This window comes from Monodon monoceros, unplaced genomic scaffold (genome assembly GCF_005190385.1).
Source record: "Monodon monoceros isolate NGI ecotype Baffin Bay Population unplaced genomic scaffold, NGI_Narwhal_1 Super_Scaffold_1, whole genome shotgun sequence".
NCBI classification, from domain to species: Eukaryota; Metazoa; Chordata; class Mammalia; order Artiodactyla; family Monodontidae; genus Monodon; species Monodon monoceros.
The window spans coordinates 57,674,775-57,695,312 of NW_021703765.1; the positions used below are offsets into that span (position 1 = coordinate 57,674,775).

The window sequence follows — 20,538 nt, forward strand, 5'->3', positions numbered from 1 at the left end:
AAAAAAAAAAAAAAAAAAAAAAAATGATCAGAAGAACCCGAAGAACCCAGGGGGCAAGACGGGAATAAAGATGCAGACCTACTAGAGAATGGACTTGAGGATACGGGGAGGGGGAAGGGTAATCTGGGACAAAGTGAGACAGTGGCATGGACATATATACACTACCAAACATAAAATAGATAGCTAGTGGGAAGCAGCCGCATAGCACAGGGAGATCAGCTCGGTGCTTTGTGACCACCTAGAGGGGTGGGATAGGGAGGGTGAGAGGGAGGGAGATGCAAGAGGGAAGAGATATGAGGACATAATGTATATGTATAACTGATTCACTCTGTTATAAAGCAGAAACTAACACACCATTGTAAAGCAATTATACTCCAATAAAGATGTTAAAAAACAAACAAAAAAACCCGACAGAAATAGATTACATTACACGGAATAAAAAAGTAATTCTAGAGTCCACACTGATATTAAAAACAACTTCCAAAAAGGCAGAGAAAGAGAAGGGAAAGGTTATCTTTACAGGAGATACTAACTAGTAAACACAGAAGGAATTACAAAGAACAGAAAATTAGTATTTTACAACTCACACAGTAACAAGTGATTCAGGCAAGAATCAGGTACAGATGCAGAAATGCAAAAGCACTGTGTGAAGGACTCAGGGAAAGAAATGTTCAGGGTTTGAAAGAATCGCCCATCGAGGAGTCAATAACCTCGATGGAAAAGTGAGCTGACCCATGGCCACGGGACCGGACTCAGCCTCACCAGGGACCCAAGAGCCAACATCGTGTTACCCCTGACGCAACCCATTCAGAAAAACACCCAGGGACCTAGGTAGAGAGGCAATACTCTTGGCAGACAACACCTGTTTAACCTGAATCTAACTGTGTGACAGCGCTCAGGCAATTTCAAATTGGGGGGCATCCTCCAAAACCACTGGCTTGGCCCCTTCAAAAAGGTCCATGACATTACAGGTGAAAAGTCAGGGAAACTGTCCTAGATTTAAGATGGCTAAAGAGACGTGATATTTAAATTCTATGTGCAATTCCCCACTGGATTCTGAGTTGAGGGAACATTATTGGGGCAATTAGAGCAATTTCAATTATGATACTTCTGCACTTCAAACTTTACAACTACAATAGTTCTCCAGGATTAAACAATTTGTAAAGTCAGCGCTACTCCTGTCAGAGACCAGAGATCCACATCAGAGGGGTGAGGACACACCACAGAAGGCTTAATGTCCAGGTAATCTCCTACATGTTAGTTCAGTAATTATGAGAAAAAAGGTACAAATGTTTGTAACCATGATCTAATGTCATTTAAAAATGAAATTTAGCGTAATTTTTAAATTAAACACTGAGGTGACACTAGCAAAACTGATCAGAATGGGACTATTTTTTAACCACATGGTACCATCCAAGTCATGGCTACATTTGTTACACAGAACATACAGAAACTTATCTCGATGGCAGCATAAAGTCAAAACTTTAACTCTACAGTAGAATTTTAGTGTGCTTTTATACAAAAGAACTTAAAAATTACCTTCAGAAAATCATGCAAGTGTTTAAGGACACCTATCCTGACTTCATCGAGGTCTTTTAAAAATCCATTAAAAATTGGAACCAGATCTGCAGCTGTCAACTGATCTCCAAGGATGACTGCAAGTTCGTGGATGGAGAAGGCTAAGGTCCTTCGAACTTTCCACTGCAGAAATAAAGACAACTGCGTCAGTAAGCTGATCACAAAGTCTTGGTACTTTAACTTTTGCACAATGTATGAAGGTTATTATATCTGAATGTTATTGATGTCAAGTTAAATCAGAATAAAATAGTAATAATAGATACCAAGTTTTAAATGCCTACTTTCTATCAAAAACTGGCAGAAAAATGCAAAATCCCTGCACAGTATATGTTATCCCCCTTTCACTTAGGAAGGAAAAAAATGCTTGGAGATCACTGGTGGTAAAGCCTGTGTAGCTCTCGGAGCACTGGATGCCCAATTTCCTGGCGTCCCACATGGATCGAAGGCTCGCTGGTGTGCCTCTCCCTGCACTGGCCCTCCCGACTCTGCACAGACTACCCTGGATTAAAAACAACCACAAAACTCGTTTTAAAGAACTGGCAATTAAAGAGATACAAGATTGGAAAAATCTCTTGCGGGCAGCCCTGGAAAAGAACACCGGAACAGAAATGTGCTCCATTTACAGGGGACTTTATATGTCAAAAACATCTTTTTCTTCATGTGGCCTTAATTTTAAAAAGTTTACTTTCTTATTTAGTTTAAAACTTTGCCTGCTGAGAAGCTGTTTAGAACAAAGGCTTTATCCCCGCCCCCAAACACAAGAACCTGTTCTTGAGATAATATGCTGTACCCATGTTCAGTGTATCAAATGGGAGAAGGCAGGATGTTTGGATAAGCCCTACCCATCCAGAGCCGTCCCCGTCACCAGCAGCTCCGAGAGTCCACAGAATAAAGGTGGAAAGCCGCTCATACAGAGGGTGAAACACTCGTTGGTCGCTGACCATGTGTCCCACGCCCAGTTCCACCCCTGAGGGCTGAGCAGGGATCACCTTCTCCAGAGGGCGGAGGAGGGACTTAAACTATGTTCCCAAGGGGACTCTTGACTTCCAACTTGCCAAGTCAACTGAGATACCGAGGGATAACCATTCACAACTCAGTATAAATTAGTCTCAGCAGATGCCTTCGAATAACTGAGAGATGAAGGTCGCTGAAGGAAAAGGGACTTGGGTGTATAGAAGACAGACCCAAGGGCGGGGGGGGGGGGGGGAAGTCGGCAAAGCCTGGGAAAACAGCCACAAAGAGCCACAAACGACCAAGGGTCAATGTTTCCCATTTCTTGTTTCTCAAACGGGTGGTGGTGGTGGTGAGCACGTGTGCACAAACGGGCACGCACACACCCATCCACCTTCTCCCACCCGCACTGCGCTGCCCGCTGGGCCCAGACCCTGGCAGCCCGAACACGACTGCAGTTCTGCTAAGGTTGAAAAATATCAGGGAGGAAGCATTTATAACACTGTTTCTGGGGTAAAATGAAACCCTATATTCTCAGGAATTAATCTGCACGTGAACTTTAGACAACAGCCCCTTTGAGTTAGGAACCTCAGCAGGTCAAACGGGAAGCTAATTCTAGCACTTCAGACAAAAAAGAAGAGAGGCTGCTCAGGTGGAGGGAGGAGCCTGGACCCACGGGGGAGTGCTCTGGTGTCACTGGCAAGCTCTCTGCACGCGAGGGAGCGTGGACAGGGGCCCCGCACCTGCATGTCGGAGGCCAGCGTCTCGTAGGTCTCGCGCAGGCAGTGCCAGTTCTGCCGGCCCAGCGTCAGTGCCACGCCCGGCAGGCTGTACGCGCAGTGCTTGGCGATCTCCGTGTCCACTGTCTGTGCCCGGGAGGGGTCGGTCATGGAGAGATACTGATCCAGCAGGGCCTGGGGCACAACGTCCTAACCAAGAGAGAGTGCAGACTTTGTAAATTAGGCACACTTGCACCTCATATAGTAGTGAAAAACCAATCTCCAAGTTTCAGGTTTCCAATAACTGAAAAGAGATAAGAAAACACGCTAAGGGAGATACATGTATAAATGAATAAAAGCTTCAAGGAGGAAAACAACAAACAAGATCTTAAAACAGAAAACAGCTTAGAGGATGATGAGAGCTGCTTACTAAATTTAAGAGATACATTAAAAATAAGATCAGCGCCTTTCAGTGCTGGCAGAGATTACAGAGTCTGGGGTAACCTACTGAATGAGGCTAACCTAGCGGATGAGGCTAAGCAGGCCCTCTTCTGCACTGTCACCAACAAGGATCTTAAAACGACAACAACCACCGCCTTTAGATGGAAATTTAGCAATTATCTATAGAAACTTAAAGTGTACATACCTCTAACCACTTGTATAAATGCGAGGACAAGAAGAACATATCTACGATCTTGCTTATGTATGCGAAATATAGCTTTGGAAGGAGCTACAAAATAAAGATAAAACTGGCTGCTTTAGGGGAAAAGCAAAGTGGGTGCTGGAGGAGAAAAGCTAAGGAGGAAGCTGAATTCTGAAGTTTGTAAGCGTATTATCTATTTTTAAAAAATAAAATGGAAATTCATTAAAGGAATGAGACAATCTGTATGCACTGGCTTGAAAAAGCATGTTTTAAAACACTATGAATACCAACTCCATTTTTAATAAATAGAACAAACAAAAACAAAGGACTCGCCCCCTTTGACCTAGGCAATCTACTTATAATAATGCACAGACAGTCCCAGGAGCAAAGCACAGGCATGATCACAATGAACATGGCTTTACTTGTAATATCACAGCACACCTACACCTGGACGCCCGTCCCAGCCCTGCTCACGCGGGGCCGCGTGGGTGCTGTGCTGGGGGGGCGGGGGGTGGGGGGAGTCTGTGCTCCTGTGCAAAGAGCTCCAAGACACGACTCTTTAAAAAAGAAAAGAAAAAAGAAAGACAGGCGTCACCACATTCCAACGACCCCACACGTAAAGCCTCCGATTCGAGTCACCCTGCCAGCCGACAGCACTTTACAGCGGCTCTGGGCCGCCCTCCCACGTTCTCCTCTCTGAAGTCAAGCTCTGCCTTACAATCCTTGGCAACTCAGGCATGAAGACCCAGGCGTGATGGCCTGGCTCTATCTGTCTTTGAAAGAGAAAGGTGCACGCCGACGCGCGGGCGCGTCCGCCTAGGCGCGCTGAGGAAATACAAGAGGACCCATGGTCGCGGTCACCCTGGAGGGGAAGGGGTCACAGGTGTGAGAAGAGGAAGATTTCTGCTTATATTTTACTCGACTGCTTGAATTTTCTTATCAGAAGTATGATGTATCAACCCTCATTTTCAAAACATTATCAGAAGGGCCAAATTTGGTGAGAAATGGGTTTAAAAGTGGACTTAACAACACCCACACAAAGTAAAGAGTTTTGGGTCACCTACCTGCACTTTAGCTCTCCTTTCCTCATCGGGGCTAAAACCACCGCTGGTGCCCGAGTCTGAATCATCATGAATATAGCGAAGGGCGGACTCCATATTCTGTTGGGAGAGAACGGTCACTTCAAGAACTGTCCTGTCTGTGAGTTCCCTTCATTTAAACCATCTTACTAAGTTACTCACCTTTCAAGGCCACCAGAAGATAAGAATACGTACCAATTCTTCATGCTTTTAAACATTTATAAACAGACCTAAGACCTCATAAGAATTCCCCTGCCTTAAATCAAACTTTCAGAATAGGCTGCTAAAGGTATGAAAATAAATTCCAGAACAAATGTAATTAAAAAGTAAATTTAGAAGTAATTTTGAAAAGGTCCCAATATCTAAAATTAGCTATCAATAAAACAGTATTTAGAGGTTGCTTTAGGCAACTGTTGTATGGTATGTCACACACAGTTTTTCTTCTACTATTTCTATTCCTGGCTATTTCTAATTTCACAAATATATTGGGCTGGCCCAAAAGTTCATTCGGGGTTGTCACGCGATGTTACAGGAAAACCCAAACCGACTTTCTGGCCGACCCAATACTTTTGTAACAGCCCCCGCCAACCCCAAAATGAAAACAAAACACCTTCTAAAACTCAGATAAAGTACTAAAATCTCCGATGATGCTAAGTGGTCAGGGTTGCATTCTGAAGCCCTGGTTTTACGCAAGACTTCTAGCTATACTGGGTGTCATCTAACAGAAAACAAGCCAGGAATCCACCGGGGCCCTGGGACCCCCGTGCCCCCATGCGTATGAGGCCCCCCTCCCTGAGCTCAGCGTCCAGGCCGCTCTGACCCGAGACCACCTGCCTCTGGTCACCAGCATGTGTTCCTTCTCCCGCCGACACACACAAGGGATGAGAACTACTGACACCGCGTGGTGCTGGCTTGGTGGGGGGTCGGGGGGTTCGGGAAGGACGGTGCAGGACACAGGCAGGCGGGCTGGTCACAGTACCCACCCGCACACTCCAGGGTCCAGATAATCCCGCAACACGGCCTCAAGTCCCGGTCTTCCGCTCAGAACACCGTGCTGCTCGCTGCAGTGAAATGGTCCCATCAGAAACAAAGCACCCCTCCAAAAAGAAAAGGGAAGAGTTAATTACTCTTGATAAAGGGCTTTGTCTCCAGTAAGATTATTTCACTGCAGTGAGCCACACCCACACTGAAGCTGCGGAGTGGTCATGTAGACAGTCCCGGGCTGACTATTAACTCCAAGCTCTGGACATGACACTCATGTCACAGAGACAGGACGTGGTGACGATGACTTTTACTTTATGCAGGAGGGAGACGGAGAAAACCAGCGACAGACAGGACGTGGTAACTGGGCCGTGACGAGCACCACGGCTGCCCCGCGAACGGCACCGGGGCCACCCAGCTCACTGTGCACGCCCTGCGGAGCCCTCACCTCGACGGTCTCGCTCGTCAAAGGCCCGGCGGTGCCGTGGTCAAGTCTGCAGCCAAGGAGCTCATCCTGCGGGGCCCTCCGGGCAGCCTCGCTGGCCTCGTCGCAGGTGTCCAGGCTGGAGGCGCGCAGGGCGGCGGCCAGCACGTCCACCTGCGCTGTGGGCGGAACGACAGGCCTGTGAGCGCAGGGCCGCGGTTGCCCGGGCTCTCCCTGCGCAGGGTTATGGGATCAATGAGACGCAGTGCTTTTGGGACACTGCCATCGAAAAGCTGGAAAAAACCTCTACTGTGGTCAATCATTAGTTCTCCAAGGGAAAAAGTAGAACGCTAATATGCTTTCATGAGATTAAAAACGTTTACCCACTACTGTACATTATTCTGCGTTAGTATGAAAAGAGAGATGCTATCTAGTCAATTTCAGGGTCAGTGAACTATGTTTTGGGAACGCATGAGCGGGACTGGCGAGGCTTACTTACTAAGCTATCTTAGCAGGAGAGCAGTCACACAGACCCTGCCAACATAAAACAAGGGGAATTACAAAGATTTCTGTGGCTGTTACATTTAAACATCTCATATCTCATTCCGGTTTATTTTACTTTTCTCTAATTCTTTTTGAAAGTGAAATGAGTGACTTGTCCCAAACACAGGGATCCCAAACAAGCCCTGTCTCGCTCGCAGGAAACCAAAATGACAGATAACCAAGCAGCAGCCCTGAAGTGTGGCAAATGGCATCGTCTACGTTTTGAGTTACATCTTCTTTATGAGAAAGTCATTCAAAGTGAAGATAAAGCATTCTTCCTTCCCCCCAACATAAATGAGGAATTTAGCAAAAAGAAATTGTGTAGCATTACTTCAAGTAACAATCCACCTGGATGCTCAAAATATAGGAATTTATAAAGTTTACCTGCAAGTTTATTTAGTACAAAGATTAGAAAGTGTGCTCCCACTCTACTTAAAGATTATTAAAAAGCAATCAGTATTTTATTAAGATAACCTATTACCATGCTATAGCATTTATAAAATTCTAGTTAAGTATACAAGGTACCCAGCAAGAGAGACACAAGAAACATACAGGATGATGACCTAACTGAATAGATTAAACTGAAGGTGTCTAATCATGAAAAGTTACTCACGGAAAGCATCCTCATTCTTTTGGGGATTTCAGCTGCAATTTGTACTAATCTAATCCTTTACTCACTTCAGCTCCCCTTTTAGAATCCTCCAAATTTCCACAATGAAATCACAACACAACTAAAGGAGGCTGACGGCCTGGAACATGCTTTTTGCCCCCGTAGACGCAGGCGGGGGGGTGTGAGGGTGGGCTCCCTCATGCATCGCGACCTGTTCCTGGGAAGCCTTTCACAGAACACGCCTCACACAGGCCACCAACCTGAGTAAACGACAGCCTCCTCCTTGTCTATGTTATTCTGTACCTTTAGGTTTGTACGTTCACAAAAGTTTCAGTGAGTCACACTGAGGTTACCTCCTTCAAAAGACTGGTACAAAGGTCATGAGGACGACCTCATGCCCACTCACAGAGAGTCCGTGGCCCCGGAGAACCCAGGCTTGCCTGAGACTCAGCGGATGGCTCCCCACGACCAGCGGAAGGAAACTGAAGCACAGGCCTTCACCATGTCTGCGTTTTCCTCACGACGCGGGCGGAAACCCCAGGATCAGAGCCCACGCGGTCCCTGGTGACTTGCGCTCAGAATCGGAGACAGCCTGGAACCTGGAATTTCCTGCCCCCCCCCCCCCGAAGCGCTGGTCTGGTTGAGCTCACCCTTTCCATCTCTGACTCTCGCACACCGTCCTGGAGGTTAGTCACAAGTTCCTAACAATTTCTTGCTTACAATCAATGAACAATATGATTTTTTCAGACCACAACTGCCCAGTGGACCCAGTTATTCCACTGGCCCTAACGAAACTGGAGGGAGCTCTGTACTTGCTGGCCTGGCCAGCTTCCCCTCTGCAGTCTGTGAACTGGCCACGGCCAATCAAACCGGCACCGGTCACTATTCAGCCGTGGCTCAATCCTGAATCAGCCTGGTGATGCCACACGCCAGGGAGTTTGGAAAAGGGGCTCTCTTTCACCTTCTTCCCATTTTACTACCCCCCTTTCTGTCCTTCCACATAGGATCTACTTCTGTCCCACAGCTGAGAAAGGGCCTTCTTTTTCTGACAGGAACATCTCATTCTAGCTCCTGGAAACACTTAAGTTTTTTGATTAGAGACCCACAAAGAAAAAAAAAATTAATCTATCAATGCTTCAAAGAAGGTAAGAGTTAAATTGGTAAGACTGTGAAGCAAAGGCTGCCTTAGAGGAAAAAAAAACCCAACGCTTGCTCGTTTCCCATGACATTCCCACCAAACAGCATGGAAAAGAACAAGGGACCCAGTGGCTCGTGAAAGCAGAAACTCGACTCTGAGGGTCCACCCCACCCTGACGTTCCCCTGCCCCCAGTCAAGGATACACACACGCAACATAACTAGTTGAGTCCCTGACCAGAACTCAGTTTCCAATTTGGGGTTAATTCTGCCTTTCAAAAAGGTAGACATTCTCTGACAGACTGCTCACAGCCACAGATTAGAAAAGAAAAAGCACCCACAGTTAAGGTACACCCTTCAAAAACCCAAAACACCTTCTAATAGTATGAAAAGTCAGAAATAGTTACTACAATTAACACGGGTTCAATATGCCCTCAGATGCTCAGGAATTCTGCAGCCGAAGCCCTCCCGCCCCCAACCCTGCCCACCGATGTTTTGCTGCAGAACATCTGACACAGGCAGTTTACACACTAAGTGTCTCACCCTCTGTGCTCTCTGAGGCTGGGATTTCTGTCTGGTCTGCTGCTGGTATATATTCACTGCCTGGAAGAGTAGCTGGCACATAATAGGTGCCCGATAAGTGATGCTGGATGAATCAGTCAATGAATATGTTACAGAAGTTTCAACATTATGGACAGAAAGAACAACATGACAAATTTAAACTGTAACAGGTGTAAGAGCTGAATTAGAAAGAGAACTGATGAAATCACAGTATAGTATTACTACTAAGATCTCAATCGCAGCCTGTGAAGTTCAAGTCAAACAGTGTTAGTCACCTTCTGAAACACCAAGTCATATCCTGAAACTCATATGTGTCCATGTAGGGCTTTTAAAAAAGCAAACTATGCATATTACTTTCAGCTTATTTGTTAAAAAAAAGAATTTAAAGTAGCTTATTCAGTATTTCCATTAATATTTAGTAGGTGTCTCCTACGTGTCAGAGAACCGACTAGCAGGGGTGTACAGGGAGAGCTCCCAGAACGGGCCAAAGGCCAGTTAGGAATCTTTCTTCCATAAAGCTAAGGAGTGTACAAAAAACAAGACGTGAGAGTTACTGAAGTTTGATCGACTGAACAAAACTTAAGTTGACAAATAATAAAATTTACTTCAACAAAAAGCAGAAACCTGTAAAGACAACGTTTATCAAGAGCTGACCACCCCAAGATGTGCACATCTGAGGTGTAATTCTGTCTCCGTCCTCCTCATCTGGGGTGGAAGGGAGATGGCAAAGGCAAGATTCTGATGAAGATTCTAATTTGTCAAACAAAACCAAGCCTCAGTATTTGCTACATCACCAGGTTGTCATAAAATGCAGAATTCTGGGCTCAAGGTGGTAAAAATCAAGGGCAGGAGCCACAATGAGGAACTAGCGAGAGCAGTGAAGCTGTGAGGTTTTCAGAGAAAACAATCCACCGCGAGGGATAGAAAATAGGACATTCTACGGAAAACACTCATAAGGAGGAGGAATGAACTACTGGTCCACGAATGGCGAGGATAAATTGCAGACACAGACTCAAAAGAGGCTCACGGTGCCCGATACTATTCACAGCATTCTGGAAAAGGTGACTGTCTGCCAGTTAAATTAAAATAACTTTCAACCATCACGGATATGAATTTGCCTTTAATCAAACAAATCATTTAGTTTTTCTCCAAGCATAATATTACCATAGGAAATCTTTAAAAATCATGATACGTTAAAGCCAAATAAAGATAACTGCTAATATCACCTCCACTGATGAAATTTTCCAAGTTTAAACACAACAAGGTTTTGCGTGTTTTAGAAGGACACTGAAGGTTTCCCTTTGTCTGCTTTAAAAATAGGTATTTTGCTAACATTGAGCAAACTGACAGTTTAGAAATTTTAGCTTCTAGAATGAACAAGGACAAAACAAAAAAATCCACAAAGTGATAAAGGATCTGAAGACTTGCAGTTTGGGGATTTTTCAAAATTGTTTTTTGTTTTACGGTAACATTTCAGATTTCACTGGTTACCGTGCTCAGTAGGAGCTCTGATGTCGCTGGCATCAGGTTCCTACCCCCAGACCGTAAATCACCCCCTGGCCCCGGCAGGCAGAGTGGGGTGGCCTGGGACCTCGTTCCCACACTCCTATTCCACTGAGTGAGAGCAACTTGTTATTTTCACACACAACAACCTTCAAGGCTGCCGTTCACAATGGCAGAATCCAGGTGACACAAGTGTAACCCAATGGAACAAGGTCCAACTGAGAAACAAAGACGCCAGCAGGACCCTCGCAAACGCCCACAGCTCTTAAAACACCACGTTCCATAGGCAGATACGTATCTTTGTCCACTGCTAACAGACTACAGTCTTTCCGTAAAACACAGCACTGCATCCGCTGTTTATAAAAAGGTTTATGAGATCCAGAGCAGAAGAGTTAAGGCAGGACTCAAGGGTTAAAACTGTAAAAACAGTGAGTGTGAACAAGTCAGAGAGCGATTTGTGAACCAACACATCTGTACATGCTACACTTAGGAACACAGTAACGGGCTCATCTGAAATTTATTTCCTAAAATTCAGACTAATCACATTTATCCAGACAAGAATACATGATGACAATGGTCAAAATAGATTTTTAAAAGGCAATTTTTCTGGGGAAAAAGTCAGAAAATAACATTTTTTATCAGAATAAAGAACCAACTCCCATACCTTTCACGTCGGGATCGTCAATGTGTGGCTCCAGATTTTCTATCATCTCTTCCAGTTCCTTTCTGGTGGCCATGGTGATGTTTGCAGAAGCCGGGGCGGTGGCTTCAGGCGTTCCCTCCAGCCCCTCGGGGCCGAGTTTGTTCCCAGAGCCCTGCTCCAGCTCCACATCTAGATCTATTTCGGGAAGAGGAGTCCTCCAGAAGTGGAAGGAGTTGTACAACTCCTGATCCAGGGGAGCTGAGTCCTGCGCACTGGCGCCCACCTCCAACCGAGAGGCAGACCTGCAGGTGCCGGGCTTTTTATCATCCTCATTACTAGCTGCCTCCTGATGAGGCTCTGAGGACAAAGGACAAGGTAATGAGCTGTCCCCTGGAGGCTTCCTAGGGCTTTCAGCACCGATGTCCGGGTCCAGCGCACCTTCCAGTTTGACACTGGAATTAAAAACAGTGGGGTCTGTAGGAACATCCTCTAGCCTGATCTGTGCATCCTCTGGGACTTCTTCATCTCTGGTCCTTTTATTGTGTTATTTGGGAAAAAGAAAGTGAAAGTATAAAAATAATTACTGAAAAAAAACAATGAAAGATACTACATAAAGCATTTAGACAAGTATTAAAAATTACAAATTATCCATACAAATTCAGTAGTTTATTTCTATTACTGATAACGCTTCTTTTTCCATCAGTTGTTCTGTGCTCAGAGATGTAAACAACTGTGAAGTCTAGATATTAAAATATTATGTAATAGTTGGAGGAGATAACATTTAAGAACCCCGGGATTCTATAATACCATGCTAATTTCAATAATAAAAAAAACTAAAAAGAAACAGTAAGAAGATAAATTCTCACAATGCATTTTAAGCTAAATACATAGTAAAAATTATCTGATTTTTAGGATTATGGTATTGCCACTGTGCTCCAATGACCTATCAAAAAGCTGAGAATTAAAACCTCCTTGCTTACACAGAAGAAAAAAAAAAAACCTCTACACAGCATTAGAAAAGATCCTTATTTACTATCTTGCAAAATACTTTAAAGTCCACTTAAGTGTAAATAGTTATTTTTATTCCTTCCACACTTTCGGCTCTACTCCCAAAAGTTTTCGCCCCTGCAGCCATGACTTAATTGACAGAGAAGTAGGTGGTACAAGCCCCGGGACCACAGCCCATGGGTCACCGCCATCCACCACCTACACAGAGGCTCTAACGGCCCCTCAGAGTTTATCTGACTCAATTACCCTTAACAAACGCATGCTGAGCACCTACTAGGAGCCAGGGAGCGACACTGGTGGTGAGGGTTCCTATGTGAATGAGGGGCAGCTGCTGCTCCTGAGATTAGCATCAGAGGCAAACGCTTCCTGCAGAGTGGTAAGGAGGGAGCAAGGACACCGAGCTTGGAGGCAGATGCGCCAGCTGCAAGGAAAGGCTTTCCAGGGAATGACAGGAGCCGTGGGTGGAGCAACCAACACGTGCTTAGGAGGCTAAGGGAAAACCCGCAGCACATGCAAAGGCAGGGGTGACAGGAGAGGTGCCACACCTTCAGGAAACGGCGATGAGTTTACGCCGGCTCAGAGAGGGAACCGATGGAAAAGTGAAAAGTTGGCGGAGCCACTGCGCCCCACACTAAACACCTCCGGAACGTACCCTAGGGTACAGGAGACAAGGCAGGGGTGAAGAGAGTTCCATTTTGAGGCGCGTTCTTTCAGAAAGGCCGCCCGGAAGCAGGACAGGAAGCGCGCTGGAGGTGCGCCAGGTGGCAGGGAGTGCAGCAGAGCAGGTGAGGAGAGGCAGGGATGCCCTTCTGAACAGGGCGGCGTGTCGGGGCTACAGAGGACGGCAACGCACTCAAATGACGCCAACGCCAACACGACTGCTCACTTCCCGCTCGTGGGGCATGAGAAGCAAAGGGAGGAACCTGTGAAGATTTCCAGATTTCTGGCCCGAGCGACTGAACAGGTGCTGGTGGCACCGACTGCAAGTGAAAAACACCAGGGCAGTTTGAGGAGGGGGTTTCAGTCTGGATGGGCTGAGTCGGGATCTACATGGAATTCCAGGTGGTGGCGTCCCTGGGAAACTGGTCAGAGCCCAGACAGACTGGAGGGCACCTCAGAAGGACTGGCCTGCATATGTGTCATGACAGTCGTGCAGAGTGACAAAGAGCACGGCATTCCTCCTGTACAAGAGGATGCTTCAGACGAGCATTCTTCAGGCTCAGAGAAAAAGGTCAGAAGAGGTGAAGAACTGAAAACACAGGAGACTGATGGAATCACTGATAAAGCAATGTCTTTCTGAGAAGGAAGACTAGGGGCTCGAGAACACAGGTGGACAGATTAAATGGGTGAAGAGACAGCTCTTTCTAAGAAACATGAAAGGGAACTGAGGATGGATATGTAGGTAAATTTGTCAGGTGAGGGTGGGGTGCTCCCCTGAAACATGGGCCCTTAAATATACACAATGAAAGACATTAAACAGGAGGCTCACCCGGCCTGTGCCCTGGAGGTGACGTTACCACCGACATGATATCCCAGTTACAGAGCCACCATATGTGCTCTCAGGAGATCACCAACTTCCCTGATTGCACTTTATCTCACAGTAATGTTCACACTGTTTTCAGAAACGAATTGTTTTAGAAACACGTGATTATTTAAAAAATATATTTTTTAGATACAGATAAAAATATTTAATACCTCATCTGAAAACATACCACACAGTGATAGCATTTAAAATTCTGGTGTTTCTCCACCATGCTTATAATCATAAAATACATAACATGCACACATAAACTGCGAGAACTCGAGTCTCACCCAGCACTGGCGCTGCAGATTCCACATTTACTCCTTATTCATAAAATGAGGGACTGGCCTCGATGTCTGTAGCATCCTTTCCCTCTCCAAAACAGTCCCGAAGCAAGTGCTCTTATGCAAAATAAGTGTCTTCTATATGTGTATGAATTACATGATATTTTCCAATCATGACTTTATTAATTTTTTCTTTTGTTTTAAAAACGAGTGGGATAATGGGTAAAATTTGAATAAAATCTCTAGATGACAGTATTGTATCTATGTTAATTTCTTAATTTTGGTAATTAGAGTCTGGTTATGTATTAGTATCTGTGTTTTGAGGAGTGAAATATTGAAGGAAGGTAAAAAGAATATCACGTCTAAAACTTATCTCAAAGAATTCAGAAAAAAATAATAATAAAGCAAGTATGGTAAAATGTTAACATTTGGAGAATCTGGAAGAAGTGTTTATGGGCTTCTTTGGCTATTTTTACAGTTTTTCTGGTATCATGCAAACTGTAATTTTAAAATTATAGTAGGGACTTCCCTGCTGGCGCAGTGGTTAAGAATCTGCCTGCCAGTGCAGGGGACACGGGTTCGAGCCCTGGTCCGGGAAGATGCCACATGCCGCGGACCAACTAAGCCCGTATGCTACAACTGCTGAGCCTGCGCTCTCGAGCCCGCGAGCCACAACTGAGCCTGCGCGCCTAGAGCCCGCGCTCCGCATCAAGAGAAGCCACTGCAATGAGAAGCCCGCGCACCACAACGAAGAGTAGCCCCTGCTCGTTGCAACTAGAGAAAGCTCACGCGCAGCAATGAAGACCCAACGCAGCCAAAAATAAATAAATAAATATTTTAAAATTTAAAAAAATAAGAATTATAGTAACAGGACATTGTTTGGTGGTGGTGGGGAGCAAATGGCTGAAACTTAAGACTTCACTTGTTATCTGATGAATTTAAGAAACTTCCACTTAAAATTCACAAAAAGAACCCAATTAAAAGGCCATTTAGTATGGAAAACTATTCCAAGGGCCTGAAGTTCCTGGATCACTATCTCATCTTAGCATTAAAATTAAATTTTAATATTCTCAGCAGGAAAAACAAAGAGAATCACCGGCCAAGTCATTCTATTTGCCTTATGAAAAATTACTAGTTTGTCCCAAGTTCAAACTCCTCGTACGGTTTTAAAGAGACAAAAACATTTTCCCTCATGTGAAATTCTGGGAAGTATTAAATTCTGTACAAATAAACCGTCTGCTTCAAAATAAACCGTCAAAAATATAAATTCTCTAAATACATTTTTTCCTGGAGCTGGGTAACAGTCAGTGCACAATCAAGTGAATTCTGACATTCCTAACGGTCGGTCTGGCAAACGCTATCATACAAGCAAACGCTATTCTGAGGAGAATGGAGGAGACTGAGGGCTCGCAGGAGGGGCGGAGTAGCCCAGCTCCTCGCAGGTGTAGGGAACAAGTGCGGCAGAGCGTCAGCCAGAAACGCATCTCCAAGAGAACCTACACCTCCTCGGTGCCTACGTAAGCTGAGAGTCAGTATCTTCAGAGACCTGGTGACTCAAGACTGTGGCCTAGGAAAGTGCCCTGGGAACATCTGGTCCCAGACACTGCATCCTGAGATGAGAGCAGACACAGCCTCCAGGTGCTGTGACTTCATAATGGAGTCTCAACATCAGTGAAATACTTCCAGATTTGTACCAGTAACAATTTTACTTACACATAGTTAGCTTTAAGCTAAACTGACAAAAACTAGCAAGAGCAGTGCAGTTACTTCAGGCTTTTGAGATAAAATCTATTATTTTCTAACAATAACTCATTCTACGTTTATCATGTGCCGAGCATGTGCCAGGCCTGACGAAGGTGTCAGAATACACAAAGATAAAAACCAGGCTGCTACGCGGGGGGACCTGCAGTCCACTGGACGAGTGTGTGCAAAATACACAACCAAGAGATATGACTAAAATCAGTGCTCGTGCACCAGTGCTATGAACAGCCAGGATGCAAAAGCTCTGAATTTCCTCCAAGAATTCTTGGAGGTAGTTTGTCCAGACATTCTCTCTGTTAAATGAGGTGTGCATGAAACAGGATGGCGTCCCAGACAGAAAGAGGGAGAACCCAAAGAAGGCAATGTATTCGGAGAGCGGTGTAATAGCTGGTTTAACTAAACAGAAAAGAGGCTGCTCATTGCACATAACTTAAAAGTGCAAATCTGAATGCTTAACTCTGTTTCTGGAAGCACAGCTTTTATTAACACCTTCAAAGAAGTATGAACAGCCTGATCAAGGGTGAGTGAGAGATAAACCTGGTGTTTTATAAAGTCAGAGGTTTATAATCAATAAATGCTTCAAAGAGTATTAAGTGATATTAAATGTTTCCAGGATCAGATGAAACACTACAAAAGTAATAAACAGTAGCAGAAATATATTGCCAAAAACTTGCTTATTTTGTGAGATATTCGTTTGAGAAATCTGAATTCTAGGAAACTGAGAGGACCTCGAGAACGGGAACCAAGTCCTGGTTCATCTGTCTACAGTCGCTGGTTCATAGTAGGTGCCCAATTAATTTTTGCATAATTAACCAATCAGTCAACCTTAAATAATGAAACTAGATTTAAGACAGCTCAAAACAAAAGCCAGTGCAGTATTTAAGAGAGGGCAAATTAGCTAATGGCTCTGAGATTAATAATACCTAGGACTACACAACAGCTTTTACAATATTTAACAGAACTCCTTTCTCAGCCAGGAACTGTCTCCTCCCTCCCTTACATCATTAACACAATTCAATAAAGTCTAATAATATACTGAGAATCCAATGCTACAAATAGTATTGACTTGACACTAAGACAGACCTCATTACAATGGAAGAGGAGTTAAAGTTTGTAGCTAAAAGATAATTAACTGCCTTTAAATAGCTCTTCCAATAATGTCCTATACCGGCAGTTAGCAAAACTACTGGCCATGGTAGCCACACCAACTGTCTTTGTCAATAAAGTTTTACTGGAACACAGCTGAGCTCATGCATCATGGACTGTCTACGGCTGCTCCCACACTGCAGGAGTTCTGACGGAGATCGAATATATTTACTGTGTGGTCTTTTACAGGAAGTTTGCTGACCCCGCCCTAATAATTCTCTGTAGATTTATATTTTCACTTCCTAGACTCTCTCCAGATACAAAAATAAATAAAAGCTATGCAACAGTCTTCGTACAATTAGTACCATTAGGGAAAAGGTCGCTGACTTTAAAACTGAAGAGCAGGTAACACCTCTCCCCTCCCCACTTCATCACTCTGTCACATTCCCTGCAGCAGCTGTTTTCAAAACAACGGACATGGGCTTCCCTGGTGGCGCAGCGGTTGAGAGTCTGCCTGCCAATGCAGGAGACACAGGTTCGTGCCCCGGTCTGGGAGGATCCCACATGCCATGGAGCGGCTGGGCCCGAGGGCCGTGGCCGCTGAGCCTGCGCTCCGCAACGGGAGAGGCCACAACAGTGAGAGGCCCACGTACCGCAAAAAAAAAAAAAAAAAAAAGAACCGACAGACTTTTCTTGTTAGGAAGACAGGTTTAGAGTGATTTTTCTTCCTTTACAAAATACAGTACCTCAGGTTTGTTTGGCTATTCAGCAGGATGGTAGGAGAATGGGCAAAAAGGTAGAACAAGGCAGCAGAGAAGAAAGGAAGAACTGCCAAATCAAAACACCAAGAAAACAAATATCACAGTATCAAGACCTACAGAAGAAAATGTCCATTAGCATCATGACAAGGCACTCTGGTAACTCAGGCATTACAGGCAGGGCTGTTTCAGAAACAGGCACTAACTGAGCTCAAGTGCACACCTGTCAAAGTCTGTGCGTTATTTCCCATGCACTAACTGAGGTCTGAACCGTTTTTCCCCTAAGGATATATTAAAATAATTTTTTTTTTTTTTTTTTTTTTTTGCAGTACGCGGGCCTCTCACTGTTGTGGCCTCTCCCGTTGCGGAGCACAGGCTCCAGACGCACAGGCTCAGTGGCCATGGCTCACGGGCCGAGCCGCTCCGCGGCATGTGGGATCTTCCCGGACCGGGGCACGAACCCGTGTCCCCTGCATCGGCAGGCAGACTCTCAACCACTGCGCCACCGGGGAAGCCCTACTAAAATAAATTTTAAAAACTAAAACTCAAGTAAAATTTTTAAATGCAAAAAAAATTAAAATCAGAGATGTCCTCTTTAAGCTTTATTTGAAAATCTGGTTGCCTTATTAAATGCTCTTAAAAGTTGATATTCTAGTTAGTAAGTGCACTAATTTGGTGCTAATCATTAAAATACTTTCCCCCTCAATTGAGAGATTACAATCATTATTCTGTAGACAGAATACAAGATCCACAAAATTAACTAAAAAGAAAAATAACAGTAAGAAACTGACTATGTAGTAACGCATATTCTTAAATTAGGTTTTACTCCTTATAAAACCAAACCCTTTAAATTGTATAACCATTACTTTGTATATTCTAAATGTTAACAGATGGCTTGCTAGATAAATTATTTATTAAATAAACTTACGCAAACATTATTATCAAATCTATCACTACAGCTTTCTATATGCCCAGCACCAAGCTAACTGTGTTACGTGTGCCTTCATCTTCTCATTTAAATATGTAATTAACCAAAGAGATGTTTAACAAATGTATTTAAAATAAAACTCTATTAAAATATTTACCAATTTTTGTAATCAAGAGAAATAGTAAACTCTCCAAAAAGAACATTATAAAAATACTGAAAATGAAAAAAAATGCTCACAAGCAGTAAAACTGGAAAGCAAAGTTTTAAAAAATCATACCTAGTTTTGTCTTCTACTGATGTATCTTCTGAACTTTTGTTTTCTTCTTTAAAATACTGGCCTGAGCTAGATGGATTAGCAAAGGTAGATATGAAAGGTCCCAGAGACTGAAAAGCTGCTTGCCGAACCTAAGAAGAATAAAAGGACAGGAATAAAACATAAATCCTTCTTCAGCTAGGATTTACAGTTCCCCATCAATTATTTTCTCCTTTTTACGTTTAAATATTTTTATCTTGGCTTGAATATTTAAACCATGAGAATGTGAATATGAGACCCTATAAAACATTTGCATGGAACAGAAATTTCATCCAGTTAAAAAAAAAAAAAGTTAATATAGTAGTCTACTGTCTACTCCTAAAAGTATTAGCAATAACATACCTTAAATGATAGCAATAACATACCTTAAATGATAACATACCTTAAATAACATACCTTAAATTAGCAATAACATACCTTAGATGATGAATTATTTCTTAAATTATGAAATCAAAATCACATCTTCTGTAAAATGCATTCTTTTACAAAAATGATAATTAAACAAAACCTTACCCAACGTGAAGGATCACTGATCAAATTAATAAATAGTGCTGATAATTTAGTCCGTCGAATTTCTTGACATGTTGCACAAGAAACCGCCATGAAGCACTCAGCACAGGCCTTGCGGACTCCCCACACGTTATCGGAACAAAGCTGGAAAAACCTGGGCAGCTGTGCGAGGAGGATGGTGTTTCGTTAGGCAGACACACAGCAGGCTTCAGGAGTTACTTTTATTTCATTTTCTGCTTTCACAGCATTTAAAACATTAGATCTTCTTAATGAAATTTAGAAGACCCATTTAATATTAATACTTAGCAGTTTTAAATAAATCACACCCAATTCATTCCACTACTGACTACGGAAAATCAAAAACGCTCCGAACACGTACAGCTTAAATGTTATCCAAGAGCTTGTACTTAACGTTAACTATTCCGCATAACAGATGGTTTCAGAAACTCTTCAAGTACATTAACTTGTACATTAAGCATTTTTTATCCCAGGAACTAACCATTTAAAAATCACCTGCTGTAAATTTAATTTGTCATTAAAATACTTGAGGGTTGCAATAAAATTAAAAGATTCATTTGAATAAATAAGAACTGATTTTATAGAAATGGGAGTTAAAAAGGGATCAATGGTTCTTAACACATCTGCATTTTTAACAAACCGTCCTTAACAAACACAATTCAAGTGCCCAGATTACAGAAATTTAAACTCTTAAAGTCATATTATCTTTCTGGTTTACATCCATGGAATTGTATTAGGTTGGCAAAAAGTTCATTCAGGTTTTTCTGTAATAGTACAGAAAACCCGAACGAACTTTTTGGCCAAGCAATATTAATACACTTTGGGGGTAACTGTATGTATTTCAAACTTCACGTGCTACTTTGCAATGCACTGCTTTCTCCTTAGTTGTTGTTTTCTTTTTTTTTTTTTTTTGGCCACACTGCTCAGCATGCAGAACTTCCCTGACCAAGGATCAAACCCGCGCCCCCGGCGCTGGAAGC

At 43.6% G+C, this 20,538-nt stretch overlaps 1 protein-coding gene across 5 annotated transcripts in view; it reads right to left on the reverse strand.

The window, feature by feature from the left end:
* The window catches only part of PPP4R1 (protein phosphatase 4 regulatory subunit 1), a 65,597-nt gene that overhangs the window by 16,644 nt on the left and 28,415 nt on the right, over positions 1-20,538 (reverse strand). For all 5 annotated transcript variants that reach the window (XR_003793127.1, XM_029220523.1, XM_029220538.1 and 2 more), the window contains 7 exons: positions 19,544-19,702; positions 18,995-19,122; positions 11,392-11,903; positions 6,400-6,554; positions 4,956-5,051; positions 3,273-3,458; positions 1,540-1,701 (listed from right to left, as the gene is read on the reverse strand). Coding sequence is in view for 4 of the 5 variants with exons in the window: in XM_029220523.1 (XP_029076356.1) it covers positions 1,540-1,701; positions 3,273-3,458; positions 4,956-5,051; positions 6,400-6,554; positions 11,392-11,903; positions 18,995-19,122; positions 19,544-19,702 (1,398 nt within the window). In the remaining variant the exon portion in view is untranslated. The remainder of the gene's footprint in view (positions 1-1,539; positions 1,702-3,272; positions 3,459-4,955; positions 5,052-6,399; positions 6,555-11,391; positions 11,904-18,994; positions 19,123-19,543; positions 19,703-20,538) is intronic.